The sequence below is a fragment of the Cydia fagiglandana genome, chromosome 5 (assembly GCF_963556715.1).
Source record: "Cydia fagiglandana chromosome 5, ilCydFagi1.1, whole genome shotgun sequence".
In the NCBI taxonomy this organism is placed as follows: domain Eukaryota; kingdom Metazoa; phylum Arthropoda; class Insecta; order Lepidoptera; family Tortricidae; genus Cydia; species Cydia fagiglandana.
This window is the reverse complement of record NC_085936.1, coordinates 6,609,777-6,636,343: the sequence shown is the minus strand read 5'-3', so window position 1 is coordinate 6,636,343 and position 26,567 is coordinate 6,609,777. Positions and strand designations below refer to the sequence as shown.

Genomic DNA, 26,567 nt, shown 5'->3' with positions numbered 1-26,567 from the left:
CAGAGCTCCCAAGGATACACTGTGTTGGTCGTGATAGTCCAGCATTTTTCGCAAACCTAGTCAACGGTAGGTAATTCGTTTTTTAATTTATTAGGGAGATACAAACGCCTGGGATAGGTTCGCTTACTATCCCCATAACACGGGCCGTACGCTTTGCCATGTGGTGGTATACGTACAAAAATGCAATTTATGCATAGTTCTTACGAATCTCAAAGTTACACTGACTCTTTCCAATCTCTTTGGAACACTTGGGCGAACCTACTAACCTTCTACTGCTACAATAAGGTTTGCTTAGTCGAAGAGCACACTTATACTGGTTCAAATTTGACTCGCCCATGCTCGGATAGCAATAGCAATGCCATCCCTGTTATTAAATCCTTGCATGGCGACCTTGCGGAGTCATGACAGCCTCCGCAGTAATTGGATGCCCCTAACTGGATTAGTCTACGTGCACCCCGTAATCTAATAACGGAGCCATTTGCCTATTTTAAGCGCGGGAGATGCTCTAGTTGAGAATGGTGACAATATATGTATAGTAACGAAAGAAGAGGCCAGCCAAACGAGAATATACATCGTGTATATACATAATGTACGATAGAATTTCCTAGATGGAGAGATATCCGTATTTTTCAAATCGTCATTTGTTAATATGATTGAGACCTCGAGTATATTCAGATATTTGGTTACGTTCGTGGTTCGTGGGTGGTACTTTTACATAGTAAGAAAGCTTGTCATATGGAGAATAAGCACTTATCTGATTAGAGCCTATAAATACTCATTACCCACCTAATAACGATGCTACATATATCAACTGGCAATAAACGTCACAACTAATTACGTCTCACACTTAGCAAACGCTTATTTACTTAGGAAAGTTATACATTCGCGACAATTTAAGCGCAGTCTGAACGTCTAGGTTGTCCCATTAGCGAGTTGGATCGGAGTGTGCCAAGACGGAAACTACTTAAGTAACAAGAAGCAATTCCTAACTTTGTCTTCTTATGATTTAAACTCTAGTGAGGCCGCGTTCGATACATTTTCTCGTTCGTTTTTGAACTTTCGAGCCAGTAATTAAAGCTCAAATTTGAAAATTAAGAAGGTTGAGTGGAACTTTAGATGCTATTTTATATGAGGTAAAAAATGTGATTCCAGTATGTTAGTCCCAAAACTTAGTTTTTGACAAATTCGTACGAAAACAATGCCAAATTCAAGCGGGAATAGTAACCTACACGGGGATACTTGGAATTACCTGGCTTGTGTCCAGCTTACGCCGCTTTTAAGTGAATGAATTTCTACAAAATAGGTACTCTAAGCTTATCGCTGCCGTACTATTCGTAAACAATTCGTTTACACAACATGTTCTTTAAGGTGCATCCACACGAGAGTAAACTTTTGTGGAGCAAGATCAGTGACATTGATGATAATTTATTTGATAGATGACAATGTAATAAAAAAAATCAGCCTATATATGTCCCGCTGCTGGGCACAGGCCTCCTTTCATGCGCGATAGTCCCCACGCTAGCCTAATGCGGATTGGGGACTTCACATACACCTTTGAATTTTTTCGCAGATGACTGTATGCAGGTTTCCTCACGATCTTTTCCTTCACCGAAAAGCCAGTGGTAAATATCAAACATAAGTTCCGTAAAAAACTCATTGGTACGAGCCAGGATTTGAACCCGCGACCTCCGGATTGAAAGTCGGGCGTCATATCCACTCGGCCACCACCGCTTCCTGTGACAATGTATTCGTAAATGGCCTAAAAACCATTATGTCATTCGAAACAGCTAGAAGCAGGACGACTCATAATTAAATTAAAGACGTGACTGAATAACAAATGGACGAGTCATGCAATCTGCAAATATTAACACCTAGTATGCGCGCGGTGAAGTCATTAAGTTCCATTCAAATGACTAGAATGCTTAATATTCCATTCCATTAATGTTGTATGCTAATCGAGACGTGGTTTACATCCTGAGACAAATTACAGATTGAATTAAAAATTGATACTGACATTTCGTTGTAAAATATTTTTTTGGCATAAAGTATCCTTGCAATGTGATTTAAAAAAACATGGTTAGTAACATGGTTGGCATAACAGTAAAAGTATTATCTATTTTTAAAAATATACGTACCACTGACTACGAGTAGTCGTAGGTACTGATGATATTTTCTTGTTAATTAGGTAGCGTTAATTCCGAATTTAGTATCTAGCTCGAAATTAGCCCTCGTATAAAACTAGGTATACCTACAGCTACGCCTGATATGAGGTAAAGTAACCTGTAGGTACTAAAATATGTAACTGCAGAATTCATTTATATTTAGACTTGTCCTTTTAATGGAGCACATCCATCAAGATGTCTATAGCCAAAACAAAAGATCAACTCTTTACAGATAGCTCTCTACTAATTGACATTAGAACAGATTAATTGATTTGCGTTAAGACATGGTTAAGATAATAAACAAGTCGGTAGACGTAGTTAAACAAGTTCTGCTTAATTAGTATGTACCTATCTTATCTTATGGATGGTACCTATACCGCAATTCGGCTTTGCAAGCCATATTTCAGCTCACGCTCGTAATTAGCTAGCTCGATTAACGAGATTAGCTCGTAAGGTCGCCGTGGCCGATCACGGATGTATAGATATACTTATCCTACCTAAACTCACACATCACAAATCTGGGTCAGAATCATAGATGGGGATTATTGCTGATTCATGTTTGTGCTAATTGACTGCCTAATTCTCCTGACCTATTGAACCGGTCTGATTTATTTGGCACACACTGGCTGGACTGTATCCTAATATATCAAACTAAGTGTGTCAAATCATTTTATATTATTCAAGATGTTTCATAAATAACAATAGATTGGCCTATCCCATTACGGATTAAGGTAGGTACCTATAATTCAACATTATTGGCAGGGCCGGATTTCCGCCTAGGCCCACAAGGCTCGGGCCTAGGAGCCCAGGCAACCTAGCAATGGTTTTGGGATGGAGAAGTGGGCAGCCTAAATTCTTAGTGCCATACCAAGCCCCTAGGTCTCAAAATACGGGCCTGTTTGATTATTGGATAGAGCTAGTAATACGGTATTTACCACACAAAAGAATCGATTGGCAAATTGCTTATTTCGAATGGCTTAACCTACTTATTAAAATAACGATACCCGACAACGGTTGCACACCCACCACATACCGTGAGAATCCAAGTCGAGAGTTAAAGTTTAAACTTTTTAGGCTCTAATAAGGGTCTTAAGGTTGAGGGTCTTAAAGAAAACCAGCCTCAATCCGATAATCTACAATCTCTTTGTCTGTATGTTTTACTGTGGTTCTTGCTATAGACATAGATATATATATATACTACTCTAGCTACTCGGTGCTGGATGCCAAAACTGTAGTATGGAGTGAGCAATCTATGTATTTTTTTTTCCCATGCTATAGATGCATAACTGATTCCAATGTTTTCCCTTTCCAGGTAGTGTTGGTGTTCATTCTGAGTATAGCATCGCTCATCATCTACTTCATTGACGCATCAAGGTAACTATCTCTCCTATTACTAAAATTAATTATTTAATTTCGCTGCATTATTAATTCGTTAAATCTTGATAATGCTGAATTAAGGAATATGTGAGTTAAATACATAAAATAAATGTGATCCAATATGTCTGCTTAGTTAAATGTTAGCTTTTGTTCTGGCTGGATCGCGGACCAAATTACTATCGGATTCCAATACAATAGGGCTTCACGAAACACATCTATAGCCAATTCACTGTACCATCGAGCTCCATTGGCCTAGTTATCGGTTTAATCCATGTCTGTCTATCTTGAGATTTACATTCTACTGCACAATCTGACGATATGATCACAAATACATGTTGAGTTAAAATTACTTTTTCATACTTACACCTGGCCTTACACATTGGCCTTCACGAAATTTTGTGCAGCATACAAAATTACACTAAATGTTAGAGTCACTTGACGAATCTTGGATAGACGTGACGTCGATCGATCCTGAGAATAGGCTAGTTTCCTTTTGATATTTCAACAAAATTTCATAGTAATCAAAATAAACTTATTCTAAACTCTAAAGAATAAAGTCATATAAGCTTTTTCTTTCAAAGATTATTAGCCAATAACTAAAATCTAATTCGATAATTACAAAAAGAGAATTTAATATACCTACTTACAATCTTCATAGTAGCAAATCATATTCCCCAATCTTTCTTTAAATCTGTAGCTGATTTGATTTTAGGAAACTAGCCTATTTGACATCTTGGTACTCGTATTGTATGAAATATCGCATGTAACTGTTTAGAATTCTGTAAAAATATATGTTGGGTCTCAATGGCACCGTGGATTGGACCTCTTTACCTTTATTTGGACCTGTAAAGTGATAGAATTGTGATATCACTGCCGACGGGCATAGCACTTAAAGGGGCCCACTGATTAACAGTCCGCCGGACGGTATCGACCTGTCAGTTAGAACAAAATTTTTACAGTTCCGAACAACTGACAGGCCGATACCGTCCGGCGGACTGTTAATCAGTGGGCCCCTTAAGATATATCATCAGTGTTACCACAATGTTACCATTGCTTTGCAAATCTCAAATAGAGATTTCGAATGCACAAAGAACACTTACTTATCAACTAGTATCACTATATTCACTGAATCACTCTTGACTGTACAGTAAATGTTTTTTACCTATTTTGTCTAATATAACAAAGATAACTAATTTTCTTTCTACCACTTGACATCGGCAAATGGCCTAGATATAACATAGAGCTTTTAAACTACGTGGTTTATTCTATCCCGTTTACCTATTAGGTGAACTGAACTATTTGGCACTCCTCCAATTTATGTTATAGACATGCAACTGTAACTTGTGCAAATAAAGTAAAGGTGTTCGTATATTTTTACCTTCTACCTTTAAGTTTCTGCAAATCCTTTCTCGACCCTGTAGTTTCATTACTAAGAATCTAAATAGTTTAATAACCTAAAAAAAATAACTTGGAAAAACTGTAACATTTCATTAGGTACTAAGAATCTAAATAGTTTAATAACCTAAAAAAAGTTTTAACTTGGAAAAACTGTAACATTTCATTAGGTACTAAAAATCTAAATAGTATAATAACCTAAAAAAAGTATTAACGTGGAAAAACTGTATAATTGCCGAACTGTCAAGTGATAGATTGAAAATCATGAATAATGATATTTATTTTCACTTTTCCATAATACTTATATATTACTTGATGGAAACTGAATTAAAAAACCATATTTAAATAAAAATCGCCGCATCAAGCATATTTCAAAAGCATTCATACTCGTAACCATGTACAAACATGTGGCTGGCGTCTATGGCCTAGCGTGGATTTTTTTGACACACTAATGAACATTAATGTCATAAAAAAAATTACATAAATTTTCTGAGAAGTATCTTCACAAAAAAAAGATTAATAAAATTATTTTTTATAAAAACGAAAATGAATGAAACAATGTACATACCTACAAGAAAATTAATATGTGGTACAAAAAACAGCAAATGGATGTACCTACCTATAATACGTAGGTTGCCTACTAGTAAAACTGGTTTTTACAATTAATTTGTTGATTTACAAGGGTTATTAAATGAAGACAAGCCAAAGATAAGATAAGAATCTGGCAAAGATAAGAAATAGATTTTAAAAAATGTATTGTAAAATCTGTTTTCGCTCAGCATAAAAAAAAAATTCATTTGATGAAAGGTTTTCTACTCTACCTACACGAGATTGCCGGCCACCCAATTATTCTTACAATGCTTCTCGTTCACTGAGATGCAAAGAAACAATCATGAGTATGACGTTGAATGGCATCTAAAGATGCAGCAGCATCTTACATGTTGTCATTGCAATTACGACCGTAACTTTAAAAACATAAGGTTCATTGTTACGTCTCTGAAAAAATCCATACGAACGCCAGTTCCAAATCTCCGTTGTTCTTTGGTCCGCGCCCGCCATACCTTGCATTTGGCTTCTCCGTATGACGTCACACTATGTGTTGTCGATGTCAACCCGTGTGTCTCGCCGTCCATTACCGTTTTTATTTACGCTTTTCAGTGAAGAGGTGGAGCGATGCCAGAAATGGAGTGACAATATTACTCAGCAGATCGACCTTGCCTTTAACATATTTTTTATGGTCTACTTTTTTATACGAGTAAGTAAAATATTTCTTATGATTTTGAAAATATGAATACAAAAATAAACTCTCGCAGATATTTTTGTACATACCTTTTCGTAAATTAGAAAAAATTAATTAGTTAATTATTTACAAATTAATGATCGAAAATATGTTTTACTCAATAAATTTGCTATCGGTAAAACCACGGATGCCAATTCAAACATAGGTACGATTTGATATCAACATGTAAGGTTTAATTGGTCTCACGGTCATTACATTACATATATGGACTTTAATCTTAACAAGCTACGGGCTACGGCGTAGCGCTACGAGAACGTGACTTTCTAGGTAGTAATAACTTCCTAATTCAAGCGATGTAACTAAATGAATAGCATATCTATAAATAGGAACAAACTTGTATGACGGTGAACGCACATATGCGTCGGTGGCATTGAATGTGTTAAGTTTCAATGAGGTAACTTGGAAAGCGGGATAATTGTGGAAATTGCTGATATCTATTAAACTAGAAGTACTTTCTCTATTATAGCAACAGTAAGCAAGACGTTTGAGTTTAGCTAAAATATTTTAGTGAATTGCAAAAAAATTGTACATAGTTAAGCACCTGTTATTAGTCTAAGTTAATTGATTCCATTGTGTTACGACAGTTAAGCCATTTCTAATAAGTTAGATGCATGAAAGTGTGTTAGCGTATGCTATAGACTTATATGTGTACGAATTAAGTACAATACAATACAATTTACATAGTTAATTTATCGTAACACAAATGAATCAATTAAGTTAAGGCTAATCACAGCTTCTTAACTGCGGTTAATCACGTACAATTTTTTGCAATTCATTCATGAAGTGCTTTTAACCCTTTGTGGCACAATTTTTTATTAATTATACAATTTTTAGTAATAAAAGCGTGCAGTAGTGTATGGCTTATGATTACTAAAATAAGGGAAAAAAAACTTTTTAGTCAATTTTGAAGGGGATGTATGTAAATAGGTGGTTGGTATAGATGACCACCAGGACGAAAAGAGTTAATAAATATTTACCATTTTCAAAATCATGCCGCGTTCGAAGTTACCCCAAGGCACCTTACATATTATAAGAACACTGTATGGAATGTGTTCTCAATTAAACCAAAATATTTGTTTCAGTTTATAGCAGCTAGTGACAAACTGTGGTTCATGCTCGAGATGTATTCATTTGTAGATTATTTCACGATACCACCATCCTTTGTATCAATATACCTGGATAGAACGTGGATAGGTGAGCTTTCCTTTTTTAATCTATTTTATATGTATATTTATGTTCCTAAATCTATTTTTGGTGCCTTATATGCAGTCTGAACTTCTACTTGGATGGCAATAATGGCATTAGATGTGTTTTAATTCGGACACTGAAATTAACGTTAATTTAAATACATCGTACTTTGAGGGATAAATAAAAATCCAATTTCTGACGATCTTATAAATACCTACGTCTTTAAAGTTGACGCATTTTTCTTCCAATTAAGGAGGAAAAACTTCATACGATCACTGTGATCTGCTGCTTTAATTAGCACTTTAAACTCTCGCGTTTTATACCTACACATAATTAATGTCATAACCTGGCTAATCGCGTTAGACCCGTTAATGGCATAAATAATGATTATTTAATTTACAAAACTTGGGACTATTTTATTGCTCTGCAAAAACACCCGTATAACTTGAAATTTTTCTGTTTCCAGGGCTAAGGTTTCTAAGAGCTCTACGCTTAATGACCGTGCCTGATATTTTGCAGTACCTCAATATATTAAAGACATCGAGCTCCATTCGGTTGGCGCAATTGGTTTCTATATTTATATCTGTGTGGTTAACAGCGGCCGGAATTATTCATTTGGTAAGTTCTATGTTAAAAGATGATTAGTAGAAACTGTAGTTAGAAAAATACCCTGTTTGCGTAGCGAACATGCCAATCGCTTACGCTCCGTAGCGATCGAAACGCAACTGTCACTGTCGCACTAATATGGAAGAGTGATAGAGAGACACAAAAGCGTTTCGTTGTCGTAGTGATAGCGATTGTCACCTTGGCTAGGCCGGCTGATTCTTGGTCTTTTAGGATCAGTTCAGTCAGTCGCAGAATATGAAATTTACCCTAATTATACAGGTTGTACCATAAATAGCACGTTGCATATGCATTGAACCTTATGTACCCGGTACATAAGGTTCATTGCATTTTGGGTCTGACAGTCGAGAAAACATTCGTCTCTCTTGCGTTAACATTTGCCGAAATTAAATGAATAGTTTATATAACATTTTTACTTAGGTACTTACCACCTCTGTCTGAAGGTTACCTAGATGTTTCCTTTGATGTCTGACGGAGTATGAAAAATATAGGATTATTAAATTTATATGTATATACGTGCGTACCAGGAGCATTCCATGAAATTGTCTACCGTTGTCCCGTACAAACGCGAAGTTTCTGAAGATTTAAAGGTGTAAGAGTTTCCTTTTCTATGACAAATGGTCAAAAATATGCACAGAAAAATAATCGCCTGCTTTAAATGCCGAGAAAAAAGTCGCAACACAGGAAATAAAATGCGTTTGTACGGGACAGCCCATGGAATGCTCCACCAGTGATACTTATTTAAGTAAATCAAATCCGATAACGTCAAAATCTAGCCGAACCTGTCTGTTTTTCATTTAAATTTATTTCTTGACAATTTCTTTTTGCGTAGTAAATTACTTATTTACGAGCTTTTTAGAGCATTTAGTAACTGGAGATATCATATGGCTGTCATTTTCTGTACAAAACAGTCTGCCGATTTTTGCGGGGGACGGGACGTCAAATGTATTTGCCCTGAAAACCAGCGCCATGACTATCATATCAAGTATCTTAAAGCGCGATTCGGGAAATGACTTAGACATTCACTAGATATGAAATAGTAACCTACCTACCCGATACCTTTTGCCGTGGAACGTCTCATATCGTTACTATTTTATATCTAGTGAATGTCTAATTCATTTACCGAATTCCGCCGTTAGTCATCGGCATATGCTGAGTGGCATCCATTTTTGATTTTGGTGTTAGAATATATTAGAATAAGATGTACCTATTATAAGTTAAGTTTTATGCTTTACACCAAATAAAGTATTTCTATTTCTATTAACCATGTCAGTCCATACAAAGGTTTGCACAATTGTGCAAAGTTTTCAGCAGAGGGGTACCTAAGCTTTAAGAGCTTTTTTAGGCGACTCCAAATATTAAATGCTCTAAGACGAACTTAGATCACAATAAACAGATTCTAATTTCATAAAAGCTCAATATTTTCGTACAAGGAAATCCGTGGTGTAACTTTATCTCTTAATGTAGACGGTAAACACATTATCACTTCACGTCTATCAAGTTTCTCGTGTTTCTCGTCAACCCAAAATATACACATTAGAATTATTACGTGAAAGCATTCTTTGTAATACATTATGTTATTAATAAAACCCTGTCCCACATAGCCAGCATATAAAATTCATGTACAGTCGACGTCAAAGATATGTTTTCACTTTTCGCCTTATTACAAATGAGTAAGGTGCAAAAGTGAGACGTCGACTGTAGTACATGAATTTTCGTTGTCGAATATCATTGAAATCTAGTGACCGCCCTCATTCATAACCGTTACATGATGCGTAATTGCGTGTATACATATATGCAGTCCAATGTAGAACTAAAGTCATGAAAATGAAATATGTATTCCTCTTTCAGCTGGAAAACTCCGGTGATCCGTTGGACTTTACCAATTCGCAGCAATTGTCGTACTGGACTTGCGTATACTTTCTAATAGTCACCATGTCTACAGTAGGTTACGGTGATGTGTTCTGCCACACAGTTCTTGGCAGAACATTTTTGGTTTTTTTTCTTCTCGTCGGCTTGGTAAGTTTCACTTTCAATTACTTATTTCTTATATAATAATTAAATTGAATCAAAATTTAAAATCAGTATATATACGAAATGTTTTAAAGTTTATCATTGCAAGGAGAGGCAAGTTTTAGTTTATCGTAGTTCTAATGGCATTGAAGTAACGTCGACCTTCATTATTTTGCCTACATTCTAGTTTACGGCTCGGTCAAAGTTTGCCACGCTTGCGATTCCTTGCATATATAGCTAAATGAATAACAAAGCAAAAGGAAATTATCTATACGATAACCTGTACCTATAAAATGTTACTATACTAGTTGAGATGGGACTTGTTTGACAAGTTGCGGATTAACGCACAGCTCGTGAATGGTTGTAAGCCTGCCTAGTGCACTCTAGCGAGCATGGTTCTGTACTGTGGGAGGCGCCCCCGCGCCCCGGGCGCAGGCCCCGCCCGCGCCCGGGTGCCACGCGGCCGCATCGCCTCGCTGCGTCAGTGTGCAATCTTCTAACTTCTGCCGCTTCGACTAAGAGCATCACTCGATTACCGCATCATGAAATGAGCTTCGAGCGATGATTTTCAACTGCATGGGTGTATTTTGTTTTTTCTTTTGCTTTGTTATGTGATACTTACCACGTATGCTGCCGGAGGATCTCTCTTCCCGTGCTTAAATATTGGAAATGTGTAATATGGGGACAGTGGTACGAGACGAGTATCGTAGTCGTCCGGAGTGGAGGCGTCCCGGCCTGCCGGCCCGCCGCCAGCCGGCACTCCCGCGCCGCGTCCCACCCCTCCCACCTCGCGATCTCTGCATGCCGCACCTGTGCCTGGCTGTGTTCAGTTGCTCACCTCACCGGTAGACACACACTCGTTCCTTTTATTTTTTTATTTCGCTCCGCTACCGGCTACACTTTACGATTACGTCACCATAGTGATACTGAGACTCGAGGTGGACATTGTCGTGCACCACGCGATGGTGTCCGCGGCACCTGTGTAGACTTTATACTCGATCGACACCATGGTCTGTTGCAGGCAATGTTCGCTAGTAGCATTCCTGAAATTATAGAGCTGGTAGGAAGTAGGTCCAAGTACAGTGGCGAGCTGAAGCGTGAACATGGAAAAAGGTATCAGTTTAACATATCAATTGACCGTCGAAAGTGAGGGCGATTCATTCCGCCGTGCGCGCAATCGGCCTCGCGGCCTGACTCGCCCGAGCTCTCGGAGACGATGTTAAATCATCACCTACAAAAGCTTGCTCAGTGCCGTCAGATGTATTGTGTCATCTACTCGCTCGCACTCGCCGGCCCCCCGCACGCCGGCGGGCAGCGCTTCGCTCGTCACTACCCGCGTCGCGCCCGTAGCGCCCGAGCGAGCCGCCGCCCAAGTCGCCGCGCGGGACGGCCCGCCTGTGCCCGCGCCTCTACCAAGCGTCTATATCGAATGCCCATCGTCTTAGTTTAGGAACCGGCTAAACCGATTTCTTTTTAAGTTCTGTTCATCGATTAGTTAGCGTATGTATCCTTAGGCTTTGCATGCACCCGGTCACGAGTCCCGTCACGGCTTGCGCCGGTCACGTAGCTCCCGCCGCTAGCGTAGCTCGGCACGGCACCCAAGTCCCGCACATCCACACCCTCAGCCACAGCCACCACGCAGACAGACGACACTCAAGCCACACAGCCTTGTGCGAGCGCGAGGGTACGCGGCCGCGGGTCGGGCGGGGCGGGCGGCGGGCGCGCGGGGTTGGCGAGGTCACTCACCTCACGGTGTTTGCTGTGTATCGTAGGCTGTGTTCGCCAGCTGGATCCCCGAGATCACGGAGCTGGCGGCGCAGCGCAACAAATACGGCGGCCGGTACAACAAGGACGTCCGCCGCAGGTACCCGCTCACACGCCCCCGCTCCACACGGCTTCCTGCCTTCTTACCTCTCACGGTTTCGATCTGACTTGGTTGAATGAATGCGGAGTTTGCTAATGAAATTTATTAATCCTTCACTAGAATCGGTCTCTCGGTGCCGTGGCGCATGCTCGAAGAGTTAGCTCCCGGCGGCCGCGCTCCTCTCCCCGCCCTCGGGAGACAGGCGCGCGGTCGACCGACGCATTACTACATGCCTTTTTTCGTAAATTTTACTCGAGATACCATTAAGCTTTTTAATCCTTCTAACGAGACTAGATCTGGAGAGAGCCGATGTAAAGTATTGTAATGCTGTCGATGAAGTAGTGTTTGGTTTGTTCGCTTGCACACGATGCCTGTCGCCACGCTGTAGCGCTAGCTCCGGCACCTCGCCACGAGTCCCGACGATCACACACAGCCAGTGCCCGTGCCGCGCCCGGTCCGCCCCGCCGACCCCGGCCCGCGCCGGTCGCCGCGCCACAGAGAGCTGTCGGAGAGAGCCGCCCGCCGCCCCCCGCACCAGACTGCAGGCGGAGGCGGCGGGCGGCTCTTCTCCGCCGCCGCCTCGACTCACTCCTCGACTTGAATGTGAATGTCTTGTTTTGTCTGTCGGCGTCTAGGCGATATTTGCCAGTTGTATCCCAGAGATAATTGACTTAATCGGCACTAGACCCAAGTATGGCGGCACCCTCAAGAATGAGCGGGGACGCAGGTGAGCCGCTGTCTTCACTCCGTTCCGTTGAATGTGTTCCGTGTTGTGACATCTATATCTTCCTTTTCCTCTCTTAGCACGCTTCTGTGTTCTCACTTTATCTCGGGACGCGAGTCCCGCGAGTTGTCTTTGTTTTTATGAATCGATATTCATGTAAAATACCTTTGAATTTGAGTTCAGTTGAATAGTGAAAAGCAGATAGTGGCTAGTGTTATCGCTCGTCATTATAGGTTTCATGATTATGTTCTGTTAGTTATCGTACGTATTTAAGGAATGTTAATGGTAAAGCTTAGTTAGGAAGAGTTAAATGTTGAGTGGTACCGTAGTGTGTTGTTGGAGTCGCTCGTGTGCCAGGCGTCGACAGCTCCTCTCTGTGGGCGCCAGCGGCCGCGCAGCCCGGCGCTCGGCGGCGGCGCCCGGCGCTTGCCCACGGCCGTCGAGCGGCGGGCTGGCGCGCCCCGGGGGGCTGTTGATACCGCCCCACTGTACCGTACCGTACCGTACCTAGTGAGTGCCATCCGCTCGCCTCCTTCTGTACTCCCTGCCTGCACGACATCTGTAATTGTACTGTACCTACTCTTATTCTTAATGTTGACCCTCTTTACTGTTTTGCAATCTGTAATGTACTTTTAAATCGAGCCCCTCGGTTACTTTAGTTTAATGTATTTACGTAAATTCATAGAGCGTGGCAAGGCTGTGTGCATTGAGGACATTTTTAATTAACGCAAATTTAGATTAGTTGTCGACTTACCATTGACATGAGACATCATCTTAGCAGCGACACACAAATCATTTGTTCCAAATTTTTGGATTTATTAATTTGGAGATTGTTTACGTTGTTTGCAAAAAAAACAAGGTAGAACATTGTTATATAATTGATTAAAAATAAATCAGTTCCTTTGCCACACCTTAGATGAATAATACCTAGTTTGCATGTGAATTGTGAGCATATTCTATTCTATGTAACTTTCTGTATTGTTGAGTTTACTTTTGGTGTGATCTTAACCGACACTTGTAATAGTTTGGTTTTTGAATTGCAATCTAACCCATTTTCTGCTACCATTTTGGCACTGTGAACTGTTTACACGTTCCGGATGTATTTTATTTTCCTATATTAACTCTTGCATTTCCCGAGACGAACTTATAAAGAATTGATACCATGTCCTAAACAGATCTGAGTTTCCGAGTCACAGACCTTATGAGCATTCAAAAGTCTTTACACAGGACTGTACTGAGACGCAAGCTTTTATCACTAGAATATGATAATCATAATTAATGTCAGTCTTGTTCAAACACACTTAATATGACTATGCCGCAACCCCTTGTAATTGTCAAATTTTACACTTTGTCATGGCAAGAAATCCCCACACATTTCCAAAAGTCCCTGTTGTTAATGTGGTTATTATTTTCTTATCATTTATTAGTTTATTAGATAGTGTCACAGAATCCTGAACGAAACTGAGCTTTCTAGTGAACCATTGTTCTATTTTTGTTGTGGATGTTGTACTATGACGTTTGTTTGTCAGTTGGTAAAACTGGTAACTATCGAGACTGCCATATCTAGTTCAGATCGACCACAAACTGATGAACAATTTCATTGTGATCATTTAGAGTAACAGATGCAACGCCTTTATTTTCGTTTTCTAAATTACAAATTCTCTGAAACTTAATCTTTCAAATTCTCTAAAGTTGAGAGTAGCTATTCTTATGCTAATTCAAACTCTGTAGCAAAATGAAGACGTTGCTAGCTTCGTAGTAGTTCGTGCTTCTATCACTTGTTTCATTTAACCCTGTTGCGACCTTTATCCATTCTTTCTAAATATTTTTTTCTATATTAATGTAATGTGGTCCCAGGTGTTAAATGTAACGTCAAATTGCTGTACTTCTATCTTTCTGTCCTCTTTTCTGAATTAATTAAGGCTTCTTTTGAAATTTTGCTGTTTTAAAGCGACTCTGCGCTCTGCAAAAGTTTTGATCAAGAGCTGCACAGCTTCTTTCGATTTCTCTGCAAAATGTCACTTAATTGGAATTGTATTGTTTATTAAAAATTGCAAATATAAATTAAAAAATTAAAATTTTCTATAAACTCGCTTGAGCTTATTTCGTTTCTTTCACTCGCAATTCTGTTGTAGCAGCAAAATATTAAAACCCTTCCGAGGACCGATGTTATAATATGTGCGTACGTTTTCAGGCATATTGTTGTTTGCGGGCACATAACATACGAATCAGTGAGCCATTTTTTAAAAGACTTCCTACATGAAGACAGAGAAGATGTGGACGTCGAAGTTGTTTTTTTACACAGGTCAGTATTCTTCAATTGATCCTTTACTTAGTCTATGTAGACTACTATAGTAAGAATATGATATCTATAAATAATATAAATAAAGTGTGTATGCCTAATATTTATGACACTGATCATAAGCACACTGATAATATTTGCAAGCGAAGTTATAATGATATTCAAAAATGTTTTCTAAACTGTTTTCCATACTAAAGTAAAGCACAAAAAATGGAAGGTTGACAAATACGTGGCAAAACAGTATAAAAATTAACTTGAATGAAAATCTTTGGCACATTGCGAAGTTTTTCTATTTTCATAATTTCAAAGACAACTATCAGCGAACTATCGCAAAGAAATTTAATATGGAAAATAGTATAAGTATAAGAGTGTGTACAAAAGCGCTGGCATTGATTGCAACGTACCTGATGGTGTGTCCGCGACGACGCTTTCAGAAAAGAGCCCGACCTTGAGCTGGAAGGTCTGCTGAAGCGTCACTACACCACCGTCGAGTTTTTTCAGGGTACAATGATGAATGCCGTCGACCTTGAGCGAGTCAAGGTTAGAACACGACTAGCAGGCATTAGTTACCGCACGGCCACGTTACCATTCAGAGCGTACTACGTGAACCAGTATTTTATTTGTTTATGTGCATAAGACAGATCTTTTTTCTTCTGTAACAAAGGTGCTGTTTCATAGTCACAGTAGGATTTTATCACCTTGGTAAATTTATCTTGTGATTCTTTTGATGCAATCATGGCTTCTCACGGCGGAACGGTCGCGCCTCCGCTCCCGGCGCAGGCGCCTCCGTTCCCCCCACGACTGCGTATTTTGTACTACATAGAATGCATGGTAAGGTCGGCCCACGACAGGCGGCGGACTGTCCCTGGTCCGTAGTGTTAACTGAGCGTTGATGACAGGAAACCGCCCGACCTGGAGCTCGAAGGCCTGTTCAAGAGACACTTTACCACTGTGGAATTCTTTCAAGGCACCATTATGAATCCAATCGACCTACAGAGGGTAAAAGTAAGTAGAAATGCGCGATGTGTTCTTTGGGCGTGGTGTCGGTTTGAAGATGTACAGACTCTTTCCATAGACGTAGAGCGATGCTCGTTCACTAACCTCATTGGAGACGTTGTTCTGTTGGAGCGGTGTACCCACAGATCCCTTCTAATGTCATGAGCGCTGTCTGTGCGTGCCTATCGCTAGCTGGTGTGCGTGCCGGATCCCGGCTCTCGCATGATCGCAAGGAGTGTTAACAGTGAGTCGGCTTCGCTGACCTTGCTCTTAAGGCTCCTGTCCCCCGGCGGCCTCCCGCGCCCCGGCCCGGCTCCATGTGTCTCACTGTCTGTACCAATAATGGGTGTTGTATGCGATGCTGGCCCGTGTATTCATAAACTAACAATCGATATCGCCGACTTCTCTAACTCAACAACTTTAGTCTCGCCCTCGCGCCACTCCCCGAATCAGTGCAGCACTGACGGATTGACAGCGCGATCTCTCCCGCGTCTTTTATCATTGTCGGTTTACACCGATTGCTTCCAAACATCGGTAAACAATTGGCATTAATGGCTGCTGAAGAAAGGATTTCCGTTTCAAAATTAAATTTCTTTTGTAGTTGCGAGTAAAGTTGTCGATAATCGATACTGTTGAATGTTTACGGTAAGTCTAGATGTCGATGCACGGCTTGTTCGTACAACTGCATGGTAATGTTTGTTTTGTTTAGACGTAGTCCTTCACATCTAACAGCCACCTGCTTCTTCCTTTACGAAGTGAACATTACGAATCTTAGAACAAACAACAAACAAATTAGAATATTAAATTAGGTATAAAACCTAATGTGAAAACCGCAATGTTCGTTTCTGCCTGTTTTTGTTTTGCATGCTCTTTCATGCTTGTAAATCTTCACAGTATGTTACAATTAAGATAATTAAACACACAAACTTTAACTGAAACTGATCACAATAATTGAAACAGCTCACTTCGTATCGTATTCTCAGTTGAATGATTAACTTCAAGCATTATTTAAAATAATCTTCAAAATTACCCGTATTTATACAATTTTACATCGATATCCAAGAATCAGGCCATTCAGGCCTTGTACCCAAAGTACAAAGACTGAATTGACAGTGCATCAGCTTTATATAACCGTGCTTAGAGGTTAAACTGGTACATGCGCACCAACACCTTGTGTGACAAGCCGTAGGTGGCCGTGCCCTAGGCCGTGCGAATGTGACAGTAAAATCTCTCAGCACGCTTGTATAAAGCTGCTTCTCTGGCAGTTCTCTCTGCCCAGTGTGCCGTGTATTAAACAGTGTGGTGTGTAGGTTCATGAAGCGGATGCTTGCCTGGTGCTGGCCAATAAGTACTGCCAGGACCCGGACGCCGAGGACGCCGCCAACATCATGAGGGTCATCTCTATCAAGAACTACTCTGATGACATAAGGGTCATCATTCAGCTGATGCAGTATCATAATAAGGTACATTTTGTGTCTTTTCCTAATTATATTACGCCAAGCAAGATTAAAGTAATCTAATATACGTTCTTGACCTCTCTGCGTTTAAAATCCTAATTATTAATTAGTTTACAATGTCATCACCATCAGTCAATACCTACTGATTAGTGATCATAGAGACTTGCATACAGATGTAGTGCATAATGTTTCCCATCGTACTTTCTCGGAAACGTTCGTATTTGTCATGCTACTTCAGTAAACTTTAGTACTTTTTGTAGCGAGACTGACTGAAATAGCAAGACACGTTCGTACGTTTCAGTGAAAATACGATGGATAATAATTACTTTACAGTTGATAAACACAATTCTTACAAAACATGTCTATCGAATTAGGATAAGACATTAAGTATTTATTTCGAGATCTACATTTTAAGTAGGTATATCATTTACTGTTCATGCAGTTCAAGCACCAATATCATTGTTTTTCCGTAAAGAAAATGACAATGGGTCTCAAGCTCAATACAATTCAAAGATGTGTATTGTAAATTGCAGGCTTACCTTCTGAACATTCCATCGTGGGACTGGAAGCAGGGCGACGACGTGATCTGCCTGGCGGAGCTGAAGCTGGGCTTCATCGCGCAGAGCTGCCTCGCGCCCGGCTTTTCCACAATGATGGCCAACCTCTTCGCCATGAGGAGCTTCAAGACGGTCAGCCCCCTTCATGAATACCACTGTTAATAACCAAAGAGAATTATCAAAAAAAAAATATATGTGGATAAATAATTTTATTACTTTTATATAATTTTGACCCATGTTCATTCACTGATATCTATGTATTAAAATTGTTAAATATGAAACGGTGTCGTCACGCCATCTAGCCGGCCATAGGCCAAAGGTGTGTGCGCCATCTATCCGAGAATGGCTTTTTCTTGATTTCCGAGGCACGTTTTTTCCTTAGACTTTATTCATCTTATACGAAGTTACATATGTCTTTGATATAGCTTTGTTAAGACTAAAGTTTACTTCGTGTAATTATGTAGTTTCAATAAACACCTGGTGTTGTTCCGGTATTTTTGGCGTAGCGATATTAACAAAACACTGGTGTTACTGTCACGCGATAAATATTCAATTATTCAGCTCTGTTTATTTAAGAGAGTAAAAAAGGCAGCGTGTGATGTGAAGTTCCAATTACAGAACTCATGCAGACTGTAAGACGGGCTGTGTGCAGCAAGCATTTCCTAAGAAACAGTTTATAAATGATATATATTTGATGGTACTGCTTCAGTAATTCTCTTCTATGATGTTACGGGATCTACCCACTCATGTCAAAAACTCCCTGATTATTTTTTATTTTTTTAATATTTATTTCCAAATTAAAGTATCATAGCACGAAGCTAATCTCTTAATACATACATGTTAAAGGTGATTAACATGTCAGTTGATTCGAACATCAGCGTAATTTGCCTAGTATCACGTATACCAGGATTCCCGTGTCGTTGTAGCTCAGTAAAGCTGTCAACGGCACCTTTGATCAGCATTTTGTCACTATTTATACGACGATGATGTCACAGTTGCAACATTCTTATTAGCGTGATCAGCGGCGATACCCTATGGCTAAAATAAATAGAAAAAATAACGTCTCTAGAAGATTCGAAGACGATAACCGTTTGGTTAACTGCGGATATTATTGTAACTAAAGTGTAGGTAATGTGACAGAATTGATAACATACATAAATATGATGAATTAAGTTGTGATGGTTATATACGACATGCCCTTTTATCGCGGAACTGCATGTCGTCGGGCTATATTTTAATCAGTCTTTTGCGGCAATTCCACAGTGCCCAGACATGTCTAAATGGACTTATTACTACATGCGAGGTACCGGCATGGAGATGTACACCCAGATGCTAAGCACGACGTTTGTCGGGATGCCATTCAAACTGGCCGCAGAGTAAGTGGGCAACCGAGGCCAATGTGACACGTACAGTCACACACTCAACTATCCTATACTGTACATTGTGTTGAGCTCCACATTCCATCCCCAGGTCTTTGCCCGAGGACGTCACTAACTAACTACGAACGCATAGCTTTTTCAATCATTTTAGTGTTGTTTGAATTTAGTTTGCAAGCTTCAAACATTTTAATCGATGTCTTACCTAAATGTCACAGAAATTTCTCAGCACTGAAGTCAATAATATAGACGGTAACATCTCCAGCCTGAATAGAGAGAGTGACTAATGTATGTTGATTAGGTCTAATATAGATGGATGGGATTGTAGAGCGGTGATGTCGCTCGGGAGCCGCTGTGACTAACATAGCACGAGTTTGAGCGTCTCCTATTGGTTGATTGCAGTCCCCCGACACACAAGCTTGGCAGAATGATTACCTGCAGGGTACGGGCTGCGAGATGTACACGGAGACTCTATCCACCTCATTCACTGGAATGAGCTTCCCTTCCGCGAGCGAGTAAGAGACCACCTCGTCCCTCCCTCACTGCACTGTAGACTATGTCTGCCCACGTAATACCTTGCTAATGAATGTGCACTTTTCCTGTTGATAACCCTCGTAGGTATCCGAAACTAGAACTAAACAGTGTGATTTCCTTTCAGTCTATATTGTGCATGTTGAATGGGTAAATAACATTAGAAGTATATTGGTATGTATAGCATAGCTACAACATATTTCGTTTATTGGCAGCTCTTGATTTACATATATAGTATTTTGTTTATTATCCGTTTCATTTTAACTTTTCTTGTATCTGATTAATTTTCTAGTTTGGATTTTTGCTAATAGATCTATAATAAAAAAAACTAAGTTTTCACTTATAAGTAACGTGCCTTCAATGACGTAGGTAAGTAATTAGAAGAGTAAATTTATAGTGTGTAATTATTTGTTTTAAACAACAGTCTACATTATCTGCATTATAAAATATACTTCATTAAGTACATATCTAAAATGAGCTAAGTACATACTTACAATCTACAATCATTCTTTACTGCCCATCATGCACAGACACATTCATTTTGATCGAGCTGAAAAATTCTAAAGAGAAAAATTATGTACATTATCTATCAGATATATTACTCGTAAAAAGCTCCGTATGATAAAGTCGATCTAGTTAGACTTAGTCGGTAATTTCATGAGAACTGGTTACAAGAATGTAATAAATATTTTAGCAGTCTCCGAAAAAAATATGTTTTCTGTCCCTTTCATATTAACTCATAATTAAAAACGGTGCATAACATTCGGGTGGTTAGCTTATAACAAACACTATAAGCACGCCACGCTTTTAAAACACGGTAGTAAATGCTTTGTCCTACTCGCTTTATATGTTCGATGTCGTGCACTTGCTTTACAACACACACTGCACATACACTATACACTACATATAAACTGTTTATTTTATTTTCTATTAATTCTGATTCGGAGTTTAAGACCTATCTATTTGTGTTGAAGTATATCAAACTCGCATGGCTCTCAATAAATTAGAGGCTAAACCTATATATATTTTGGTATGCATCGACACGTTTGTAGTGCATGAGTAAACAAAAAACTCGATTGCATCGATGCATGGAACATATTAATTTTCCTGCCTGAATTTAGAATTCAATTTGATATCTCTTTATAATCCGAAGGCACACAGTCATACATATATTACTAAACTTAAAACAGGGTTTTATGTTTAGAATGTTAGCCACTCTCCAATTTCCCAAAAAATACATAAAGTCATCAGTAACCAGTATTATGTTATATACCTAATAATCGATTAAATTAAATTCTTAGTAATTGTAATTGGTGTAGGTAATTAAACGGATTTTATTACGCCGGCTCTTCTTTAGGCAGAGGTTTTACTTTACGAAGAGCTGGCAATTTTCTGTGCCTTAATAATAGAGTAACGATCTCTGACCTTGGGTTTCTTGGAAAGTGGTTATTCTGAACATAAGCCTAGCTGTAAAACGGTGACGTCACAAGCCTGTTTGGCAGGTTGTGCTTCACGAAGCTGAAGCTGCTGTTGCTGGCCATCGAGATAAAGGGCGAGGAGGGCGCGGACAGCAAGATCTCCATCAACCCCCGCAGTGCCAAGATCCACGCCAACACGCAGGGCTTCTTTATTGCGCAGTCCGCTGATGAGGTTAAAAGGTAATAATAATAAATAAAATTAAGGTAAAAAAGTTTTAAGTTAAACGGTTTTATTTTAATAGATGTGTACCAAAAACTAGAAAATAAAAATTATTATACTAATCGGAGTTCTATATATGTACTACCTATGTTTCTTTTCTGGGCAGTATTCATGCAAGACGTGTAGCAAAATGTAGTTTTCTCGAGTCTGATTCTAAACGCCACTTTTCGACACTATGTCAGTGGATTAAGTATTGATCGGATTTTTTTCTCAGACTAAAATAAAAACGTGGAGCGTTAGTATTTAAAAATGTTGAGTAAGATCTATAAAAGTAAAAATATACAATGAAATGTGGACCTTTCTGAGCTAGGTATGACGTAGAAAAAGGTAAAATTGTGTTATAATTTCTAGTTATGTTTACTAATATTTATTTTCCAAATATATGAATGTATTATATTTCCCAACGTAACACATTCGCCAACCTGTCGGTTATGGTAGGCAGTAACCTTGCATCATCACGATCGAGGAGTTGGAGGTCATTATTAAATGCAAGTGCCCCTGTCCAATACTTTAAATCCTACTATGAAATCAGAACTTTATTAATCTTGGTGGTTAAGGCAGGCAGTAACCCTGCACCATCAGAACTGATGACTTGGGAGGACAATATTAAACGTAAATGCCTCTTCCTAAAACATAGAGCACTACTTTAAAATTGACACATTCTCCAACCTGTCGGTTATAGCAGGCAGTAACCTTGCATCATCACGATCGAGGAGTTGGAGGCCATTATTAAATGCAAGTGCCCCTGCCTAATACTTAAAATCCTATTCTAGTATCAGAACTGTATCAATCCTGGTGGTTAAGGCAGGCAGTAACCGTGCAGCATCAGAACTGAAGAGTTGGAAGTCAGTAATAAGTCACTAAGGATTTGTTTCATAGCAACAATAATATAGTTAAACTAGCAAGTCTGTAATGTTCTCGGTTAAGGTAAGCAGTATCTCTGCAGCATCAGGATTTGAAGATCCAAGATTGAAAATATTATAAAAAGTCATTGTCACGGGGACCTGATACGGATGCCAAATTTCATCGAAATCGGTTAAGTAGAAGTGGCCGAAAATTTGATTGCAAAATTTGAAGCACATATATGTATGTATATACAAAGAAGATACGGGGTCAAGCTAAATAAAACCGTTTAAAAATAGCCTATATACGTCCCACTGCACTGCTGGCCACAGGCCTCCTCTCAAGCATTTGGTGTGCCACAGGGCCCACAGGCCTCCTCTCAAGCATTTTGCGTTAGGGCTATAGTCCCCACGCTGGCCCAATGCGGGTTGAGGACTTCACATACACCTTTGAGTATTACAGATGAATGCAGTTTTTCTCACGATGTTTTCATTCACTGAAAAGCTAGTGGTAAATATGAAATGATATTCCATCTTATGTACAAAAGTTCCGAAAAACTCATTGGTACAAGCCAGGATTTGAACGCAGGTTAAAAGGTAATTCATCATAATTTGTCTCGGAGAGAACCTTCTTTGTTAAACTCGCTTCATAGTTGCCAGGACAATTAGTTATGGAAACTGGCAGAGTTTCGCGGTCTTATCGACTGATAAGACCGCGAAACTCTGTCTAAAAACCTAAACTGACTGATTAGTCAGTTTAGGTTTTTAGATATTTAAACACTGTAGTGTGCAAAATTAGGTAGGTACCTTTGAATTTAAATGAAAGCTAAGTGTCATAAAACAAAAAGCGTAAAACATCCTACGACATTGTAGAAAATTGGTAGAGAATAAGAAACAAACTATGATAAAAGATAAAACTTAGTGCAATTAATAAATTCAGTAATTGTTTTTTTCTTTTCAGGGCTTGGTTTTACTGTAAGGCTTGCCACGATGACATCAAAGATGAAACTCTCATCAAGAAATGCAAATGCAAAAACTGTAAGATCATTTTCTTTACACTTAAACAAATTGAAATTTCTTGTAACGAGTATAAATAGCTTAGTCTACTGTGAAAAGTGTAGGTTCAGACATAATACGCAATGACAATGACTAATAAAATAAAATTCATAGCTAACAATAATTCTGTGACATTCTTTCTGGGAAACAATAAATGTTCACGGACTGTGTCTTGTAGAATTGATCACGAAAGAACACCTCTGTTGACTCTTCCGATGATTGTCACATTGTCTAACACTGTACCACGGACACGTTGACACAGCAGACTTGCTATCGACCTCACACTGTTTACCTTTGTTTCTGTGAGATTAATGGAATCTTGTCCGGCTAAACTTTTAGTGACCGCCCACCAGCGGAAGGTTGGAGCCGACCTAGGTAACTTGCACCACACCTAACCTCACAAATTGACGTTTTCCGATTATTTTTCGTGTCTATATAATTTTTGAGTTGCTTTAGTGGTGTTGCGTCCTGTACCTCACAGACTGGATCGGCTGCAAAGCATCTCTTGACCCGTGCTCGTTCACCACCCTATATTTAGCGATCATTGTGTTTGTCCGCCGCTCGAGAATGGATAATGCCACGATAGGATCAAGCACTCTGACACTTTACCATTTTTCTATGCCTTTTGAGAATCTCGCTATGTACTGATTTGTATCAATATTGAGAGGATTTAGTGCATCATACAATACAACCGACTACTGCCAATTGATTGTCAAATAATTCGGAGCAGGGACTGGCTGGACCAACTTAGCAGTGATCTAAATTACAAATTTCTCAAAGGATGAAACTGAACAGTTCGGTGCAAATTTTAAATTAAAAGAATTGATATGATGCACTTCAAAGCCCAGAGCAAAAAGTATATTGCATGTAAATAGGAACATTAAATATATGTAGAGTTTATATCACATGCGGCAAACTTGCACCGTCATTTGTCCCAAAACACTTAGTTTATTGTGTCTGTTAATCCACGAAAGCATGTCTCAGAAAAGTCAGAGTGTGAAGAGAATCATAAGTGCTAAAATAAATTATCTCATCGAGATTGAGCTAAATAAAAAAACAAAAGACTTTCCAGAGCAGTTCCGGCTTGTCTGTGCTAATGACAGTGACTAACGCCAGGTCAACGGAAACCTAACGACGTCGCTATCTCATTACCTCATCAGACATTTTGGTAGGATCGAATTCATGCTGCAATGCGCAGATAAGTTGATATAACCTAAAACTATGCAAAGTGAACACGCTCCTACCAAATGCTTAACCGATTGATCCTACAACAGAAGAGACAGGAGCGTACCTTCGTATGTGTCAGTTTTTGCATTTTTACAGATGTTGGAATGATGATGATGCAGACTGGGATGGTGAAACAGATTAATTCATATCGGGGTTTAGACGGTACGGAGCTGAAACAAAAGCTATTACCTATTACCGTACCTCACAACACGTTTAGTTTGTTTGCATCAACTAACCATGCTCATGATCGACATAATTTACCTACCCGGAGAACAGTAAAACGCTAATCTCACGATTAAACGACACACGCAGCGCTCTAGACTAGTGCAGCAAAGCTATTGTCACAATGTATTAACTATGAACTCGCTTACAGTACTAGGGCTTGGTCCGGACGAACTTCCTACTTCTAAACACAGCTCACGGTGACGGTCGAGTTGTAGGCTATAGGCTAAGGTGCTATATTATATATATTGACTTCATTTTGATTACCTGCAAAGTCTAACGATCTGCCAGTATTTAAATGCTCTTCTTCCATTAAAGTAATCTTAGAAACAAGGCAGATAGTTCTGGTGTCGGTAATCAAACTGTAACAGAGGCAACTCTCATCTAATTCCTTTTCATTCTTAAACTCTACAAGAAGAAGACTCCTCAGCTTTGCATTTCTGTCTGCATAAGTGCCTATGATTTGCAATCATTGTGTAATGCCCACGAAAATCAATGATTAGTACCTATTAATACATGATCGCTTAAACGTGTTGTTTCTCGGTTCAGTGGCTACGTTCAGGAAGGGCGTACGAGCCGTCCAGATGGTTGGCCGGGCAAGTACGTAACCCAAATGTGTTTAACATTCAGTGTACATGTCAATGTGATGTTCTATCGCGACGCGCGGGCCTGTCGCGGCGGCGGTTCTATATAGCAATCTCGTGTCCTGTATCATTGTCTTGTCTGATTCGTTACTCTATGTGCATTATTCAGCAGTTAGATGTTTGCCTCTCTATTAGCGGAACTAAAACATGAGAAGACATTTGTGATGTCATTTGTTTATTTTGGTGTTGTTGTTATTATAATTATATCAATCTCTAAATTTCCTAGGAGTATTTAAAACCCTGATTATTGCATCGAAATAGCCCCTCTGATATTGATGTTGTAAAGTGTAATCTGCTTTCAAAATTAAAGATTAATGTAAAGACCCTGCATAGGGAATGTTTAATTTAGTTAGATGGCCCTGCCTCGATAGCTCCAGGACCGGGGGTCAACGGTGGCAGGTCTGCCAGACTGGTATATCATCTCCAGAGTAATTATCTTTGCCTTTATCGTTGAGACGTTGAGAATCGTTAATTGCTTTAGCCTTTTAAGTAATTACAACGTTAGTACGCTCGGTGCCATCTCCTGATAATTTACGTCCCTTAGCCATTTTATCATTTCCTCTTACATTAGCTTTAAACTCATTTATAATTAGGATTATATATTCATCAAGTATTAATGCGTTTTATGAGATACTTATATAGTTTAGAGCTTGTCTAATAGATTTTATTTATTGTGTGTTAGCTTGGAAGCATGCTGCATGTGGACGTTGTAGTTATTGACGTGTTGTGTTGTGTTATTGTTTTCATAATACTATAATATATCATTAACAGATTGTTTAATAATATTTTGTGTAACTCGATTCGGTTTCATATTTGAACTGGATGTTGCATATATTTATTCAAGTCGTCAGCTTAAATTTTGCACAAACGCTTATAAAGTGAAACTGAATTGGTTACTTTTAAGACGGACTCTGTACGACGAGTGTTTGTCGCTCGCTGTCTATAATCGCGACGAGCCAGTAGGTGATGTCGTTGACTGATTGGTGTATTGGAATGCGAATTTGTGCTGATG

The 26,567-nt window shown here is 39.3% G+C and overlaps 1 protein-coding gene across 4 annotated transcripts in view; it reads left to right on the top strand.

Annotated features, from left to right (window-relative positions):
• The window catches only part of LOC134664354 (calcium-activated potassium channel slowpoke), a 90,160-nt gene that overhangs the window by 53,308 nt on the left and 10,285 nt on the right, over positions 1-26,567 (top strand). For 2 of the 4 annotated variants that reach the window (XM_063520929.1, XM_063520931.1), the window contains exons 2-16: positions 3,475-3,536; positions 6,093-6,189; positions 7,317-7,428; positions 7,889-8,040; positions 9,898-10,065; positions 11,081-11,172; positions 14,842-14,952; positions 15,849-15,954; positions 17,256-17,408; positions 17,936-18,091; positions 19,738-19,850; positions 21,369-21,524; positions 23,368-23,444; positions 23,802-23,837; positions 24,786-24,851. In XM_063520929.1, coding sequence (XP_063376999.1) covers positions 3,475-3,536; positions 6,093-6,189; positions 7,317-7,428; positions 7,889-8,040; positions 9,898-10,065; positions 11,081-11,172; positions 14,842-14,952; positions 15,849-15,954; positions 17,256-17,408; positions 17,936-18,091; positions 19,738-19,850; positions 21,369-21,524; positions 23,368-23,444; positions 23,802-23,837; positions 24,786-24,851 — 1,657 coding nt within the window. Of the gene's footprint in view, positions 1-3,474; positions 3,537-6,092; positions 6,190-7,316; positions 7,429-7,888; positions 8,041-9,897; positions 10,066-11,080; positions 11,173-14,841; positions 14,953-15,848; positions 15,955-17,255; positions 17,409-17,935; positions 18,092-19,737; positions 19,851-21,368; positions 21,525-23,367; positions 23,445-23,801; positions 23,838-24,785; positions 24,852-25,460; positions 25,512-26,567 lie in introns of all 4 variants that reach the window. The other 2 variants (XM_063520932.1, XM_063520930.1) reach the window with 2 other exon arrangements.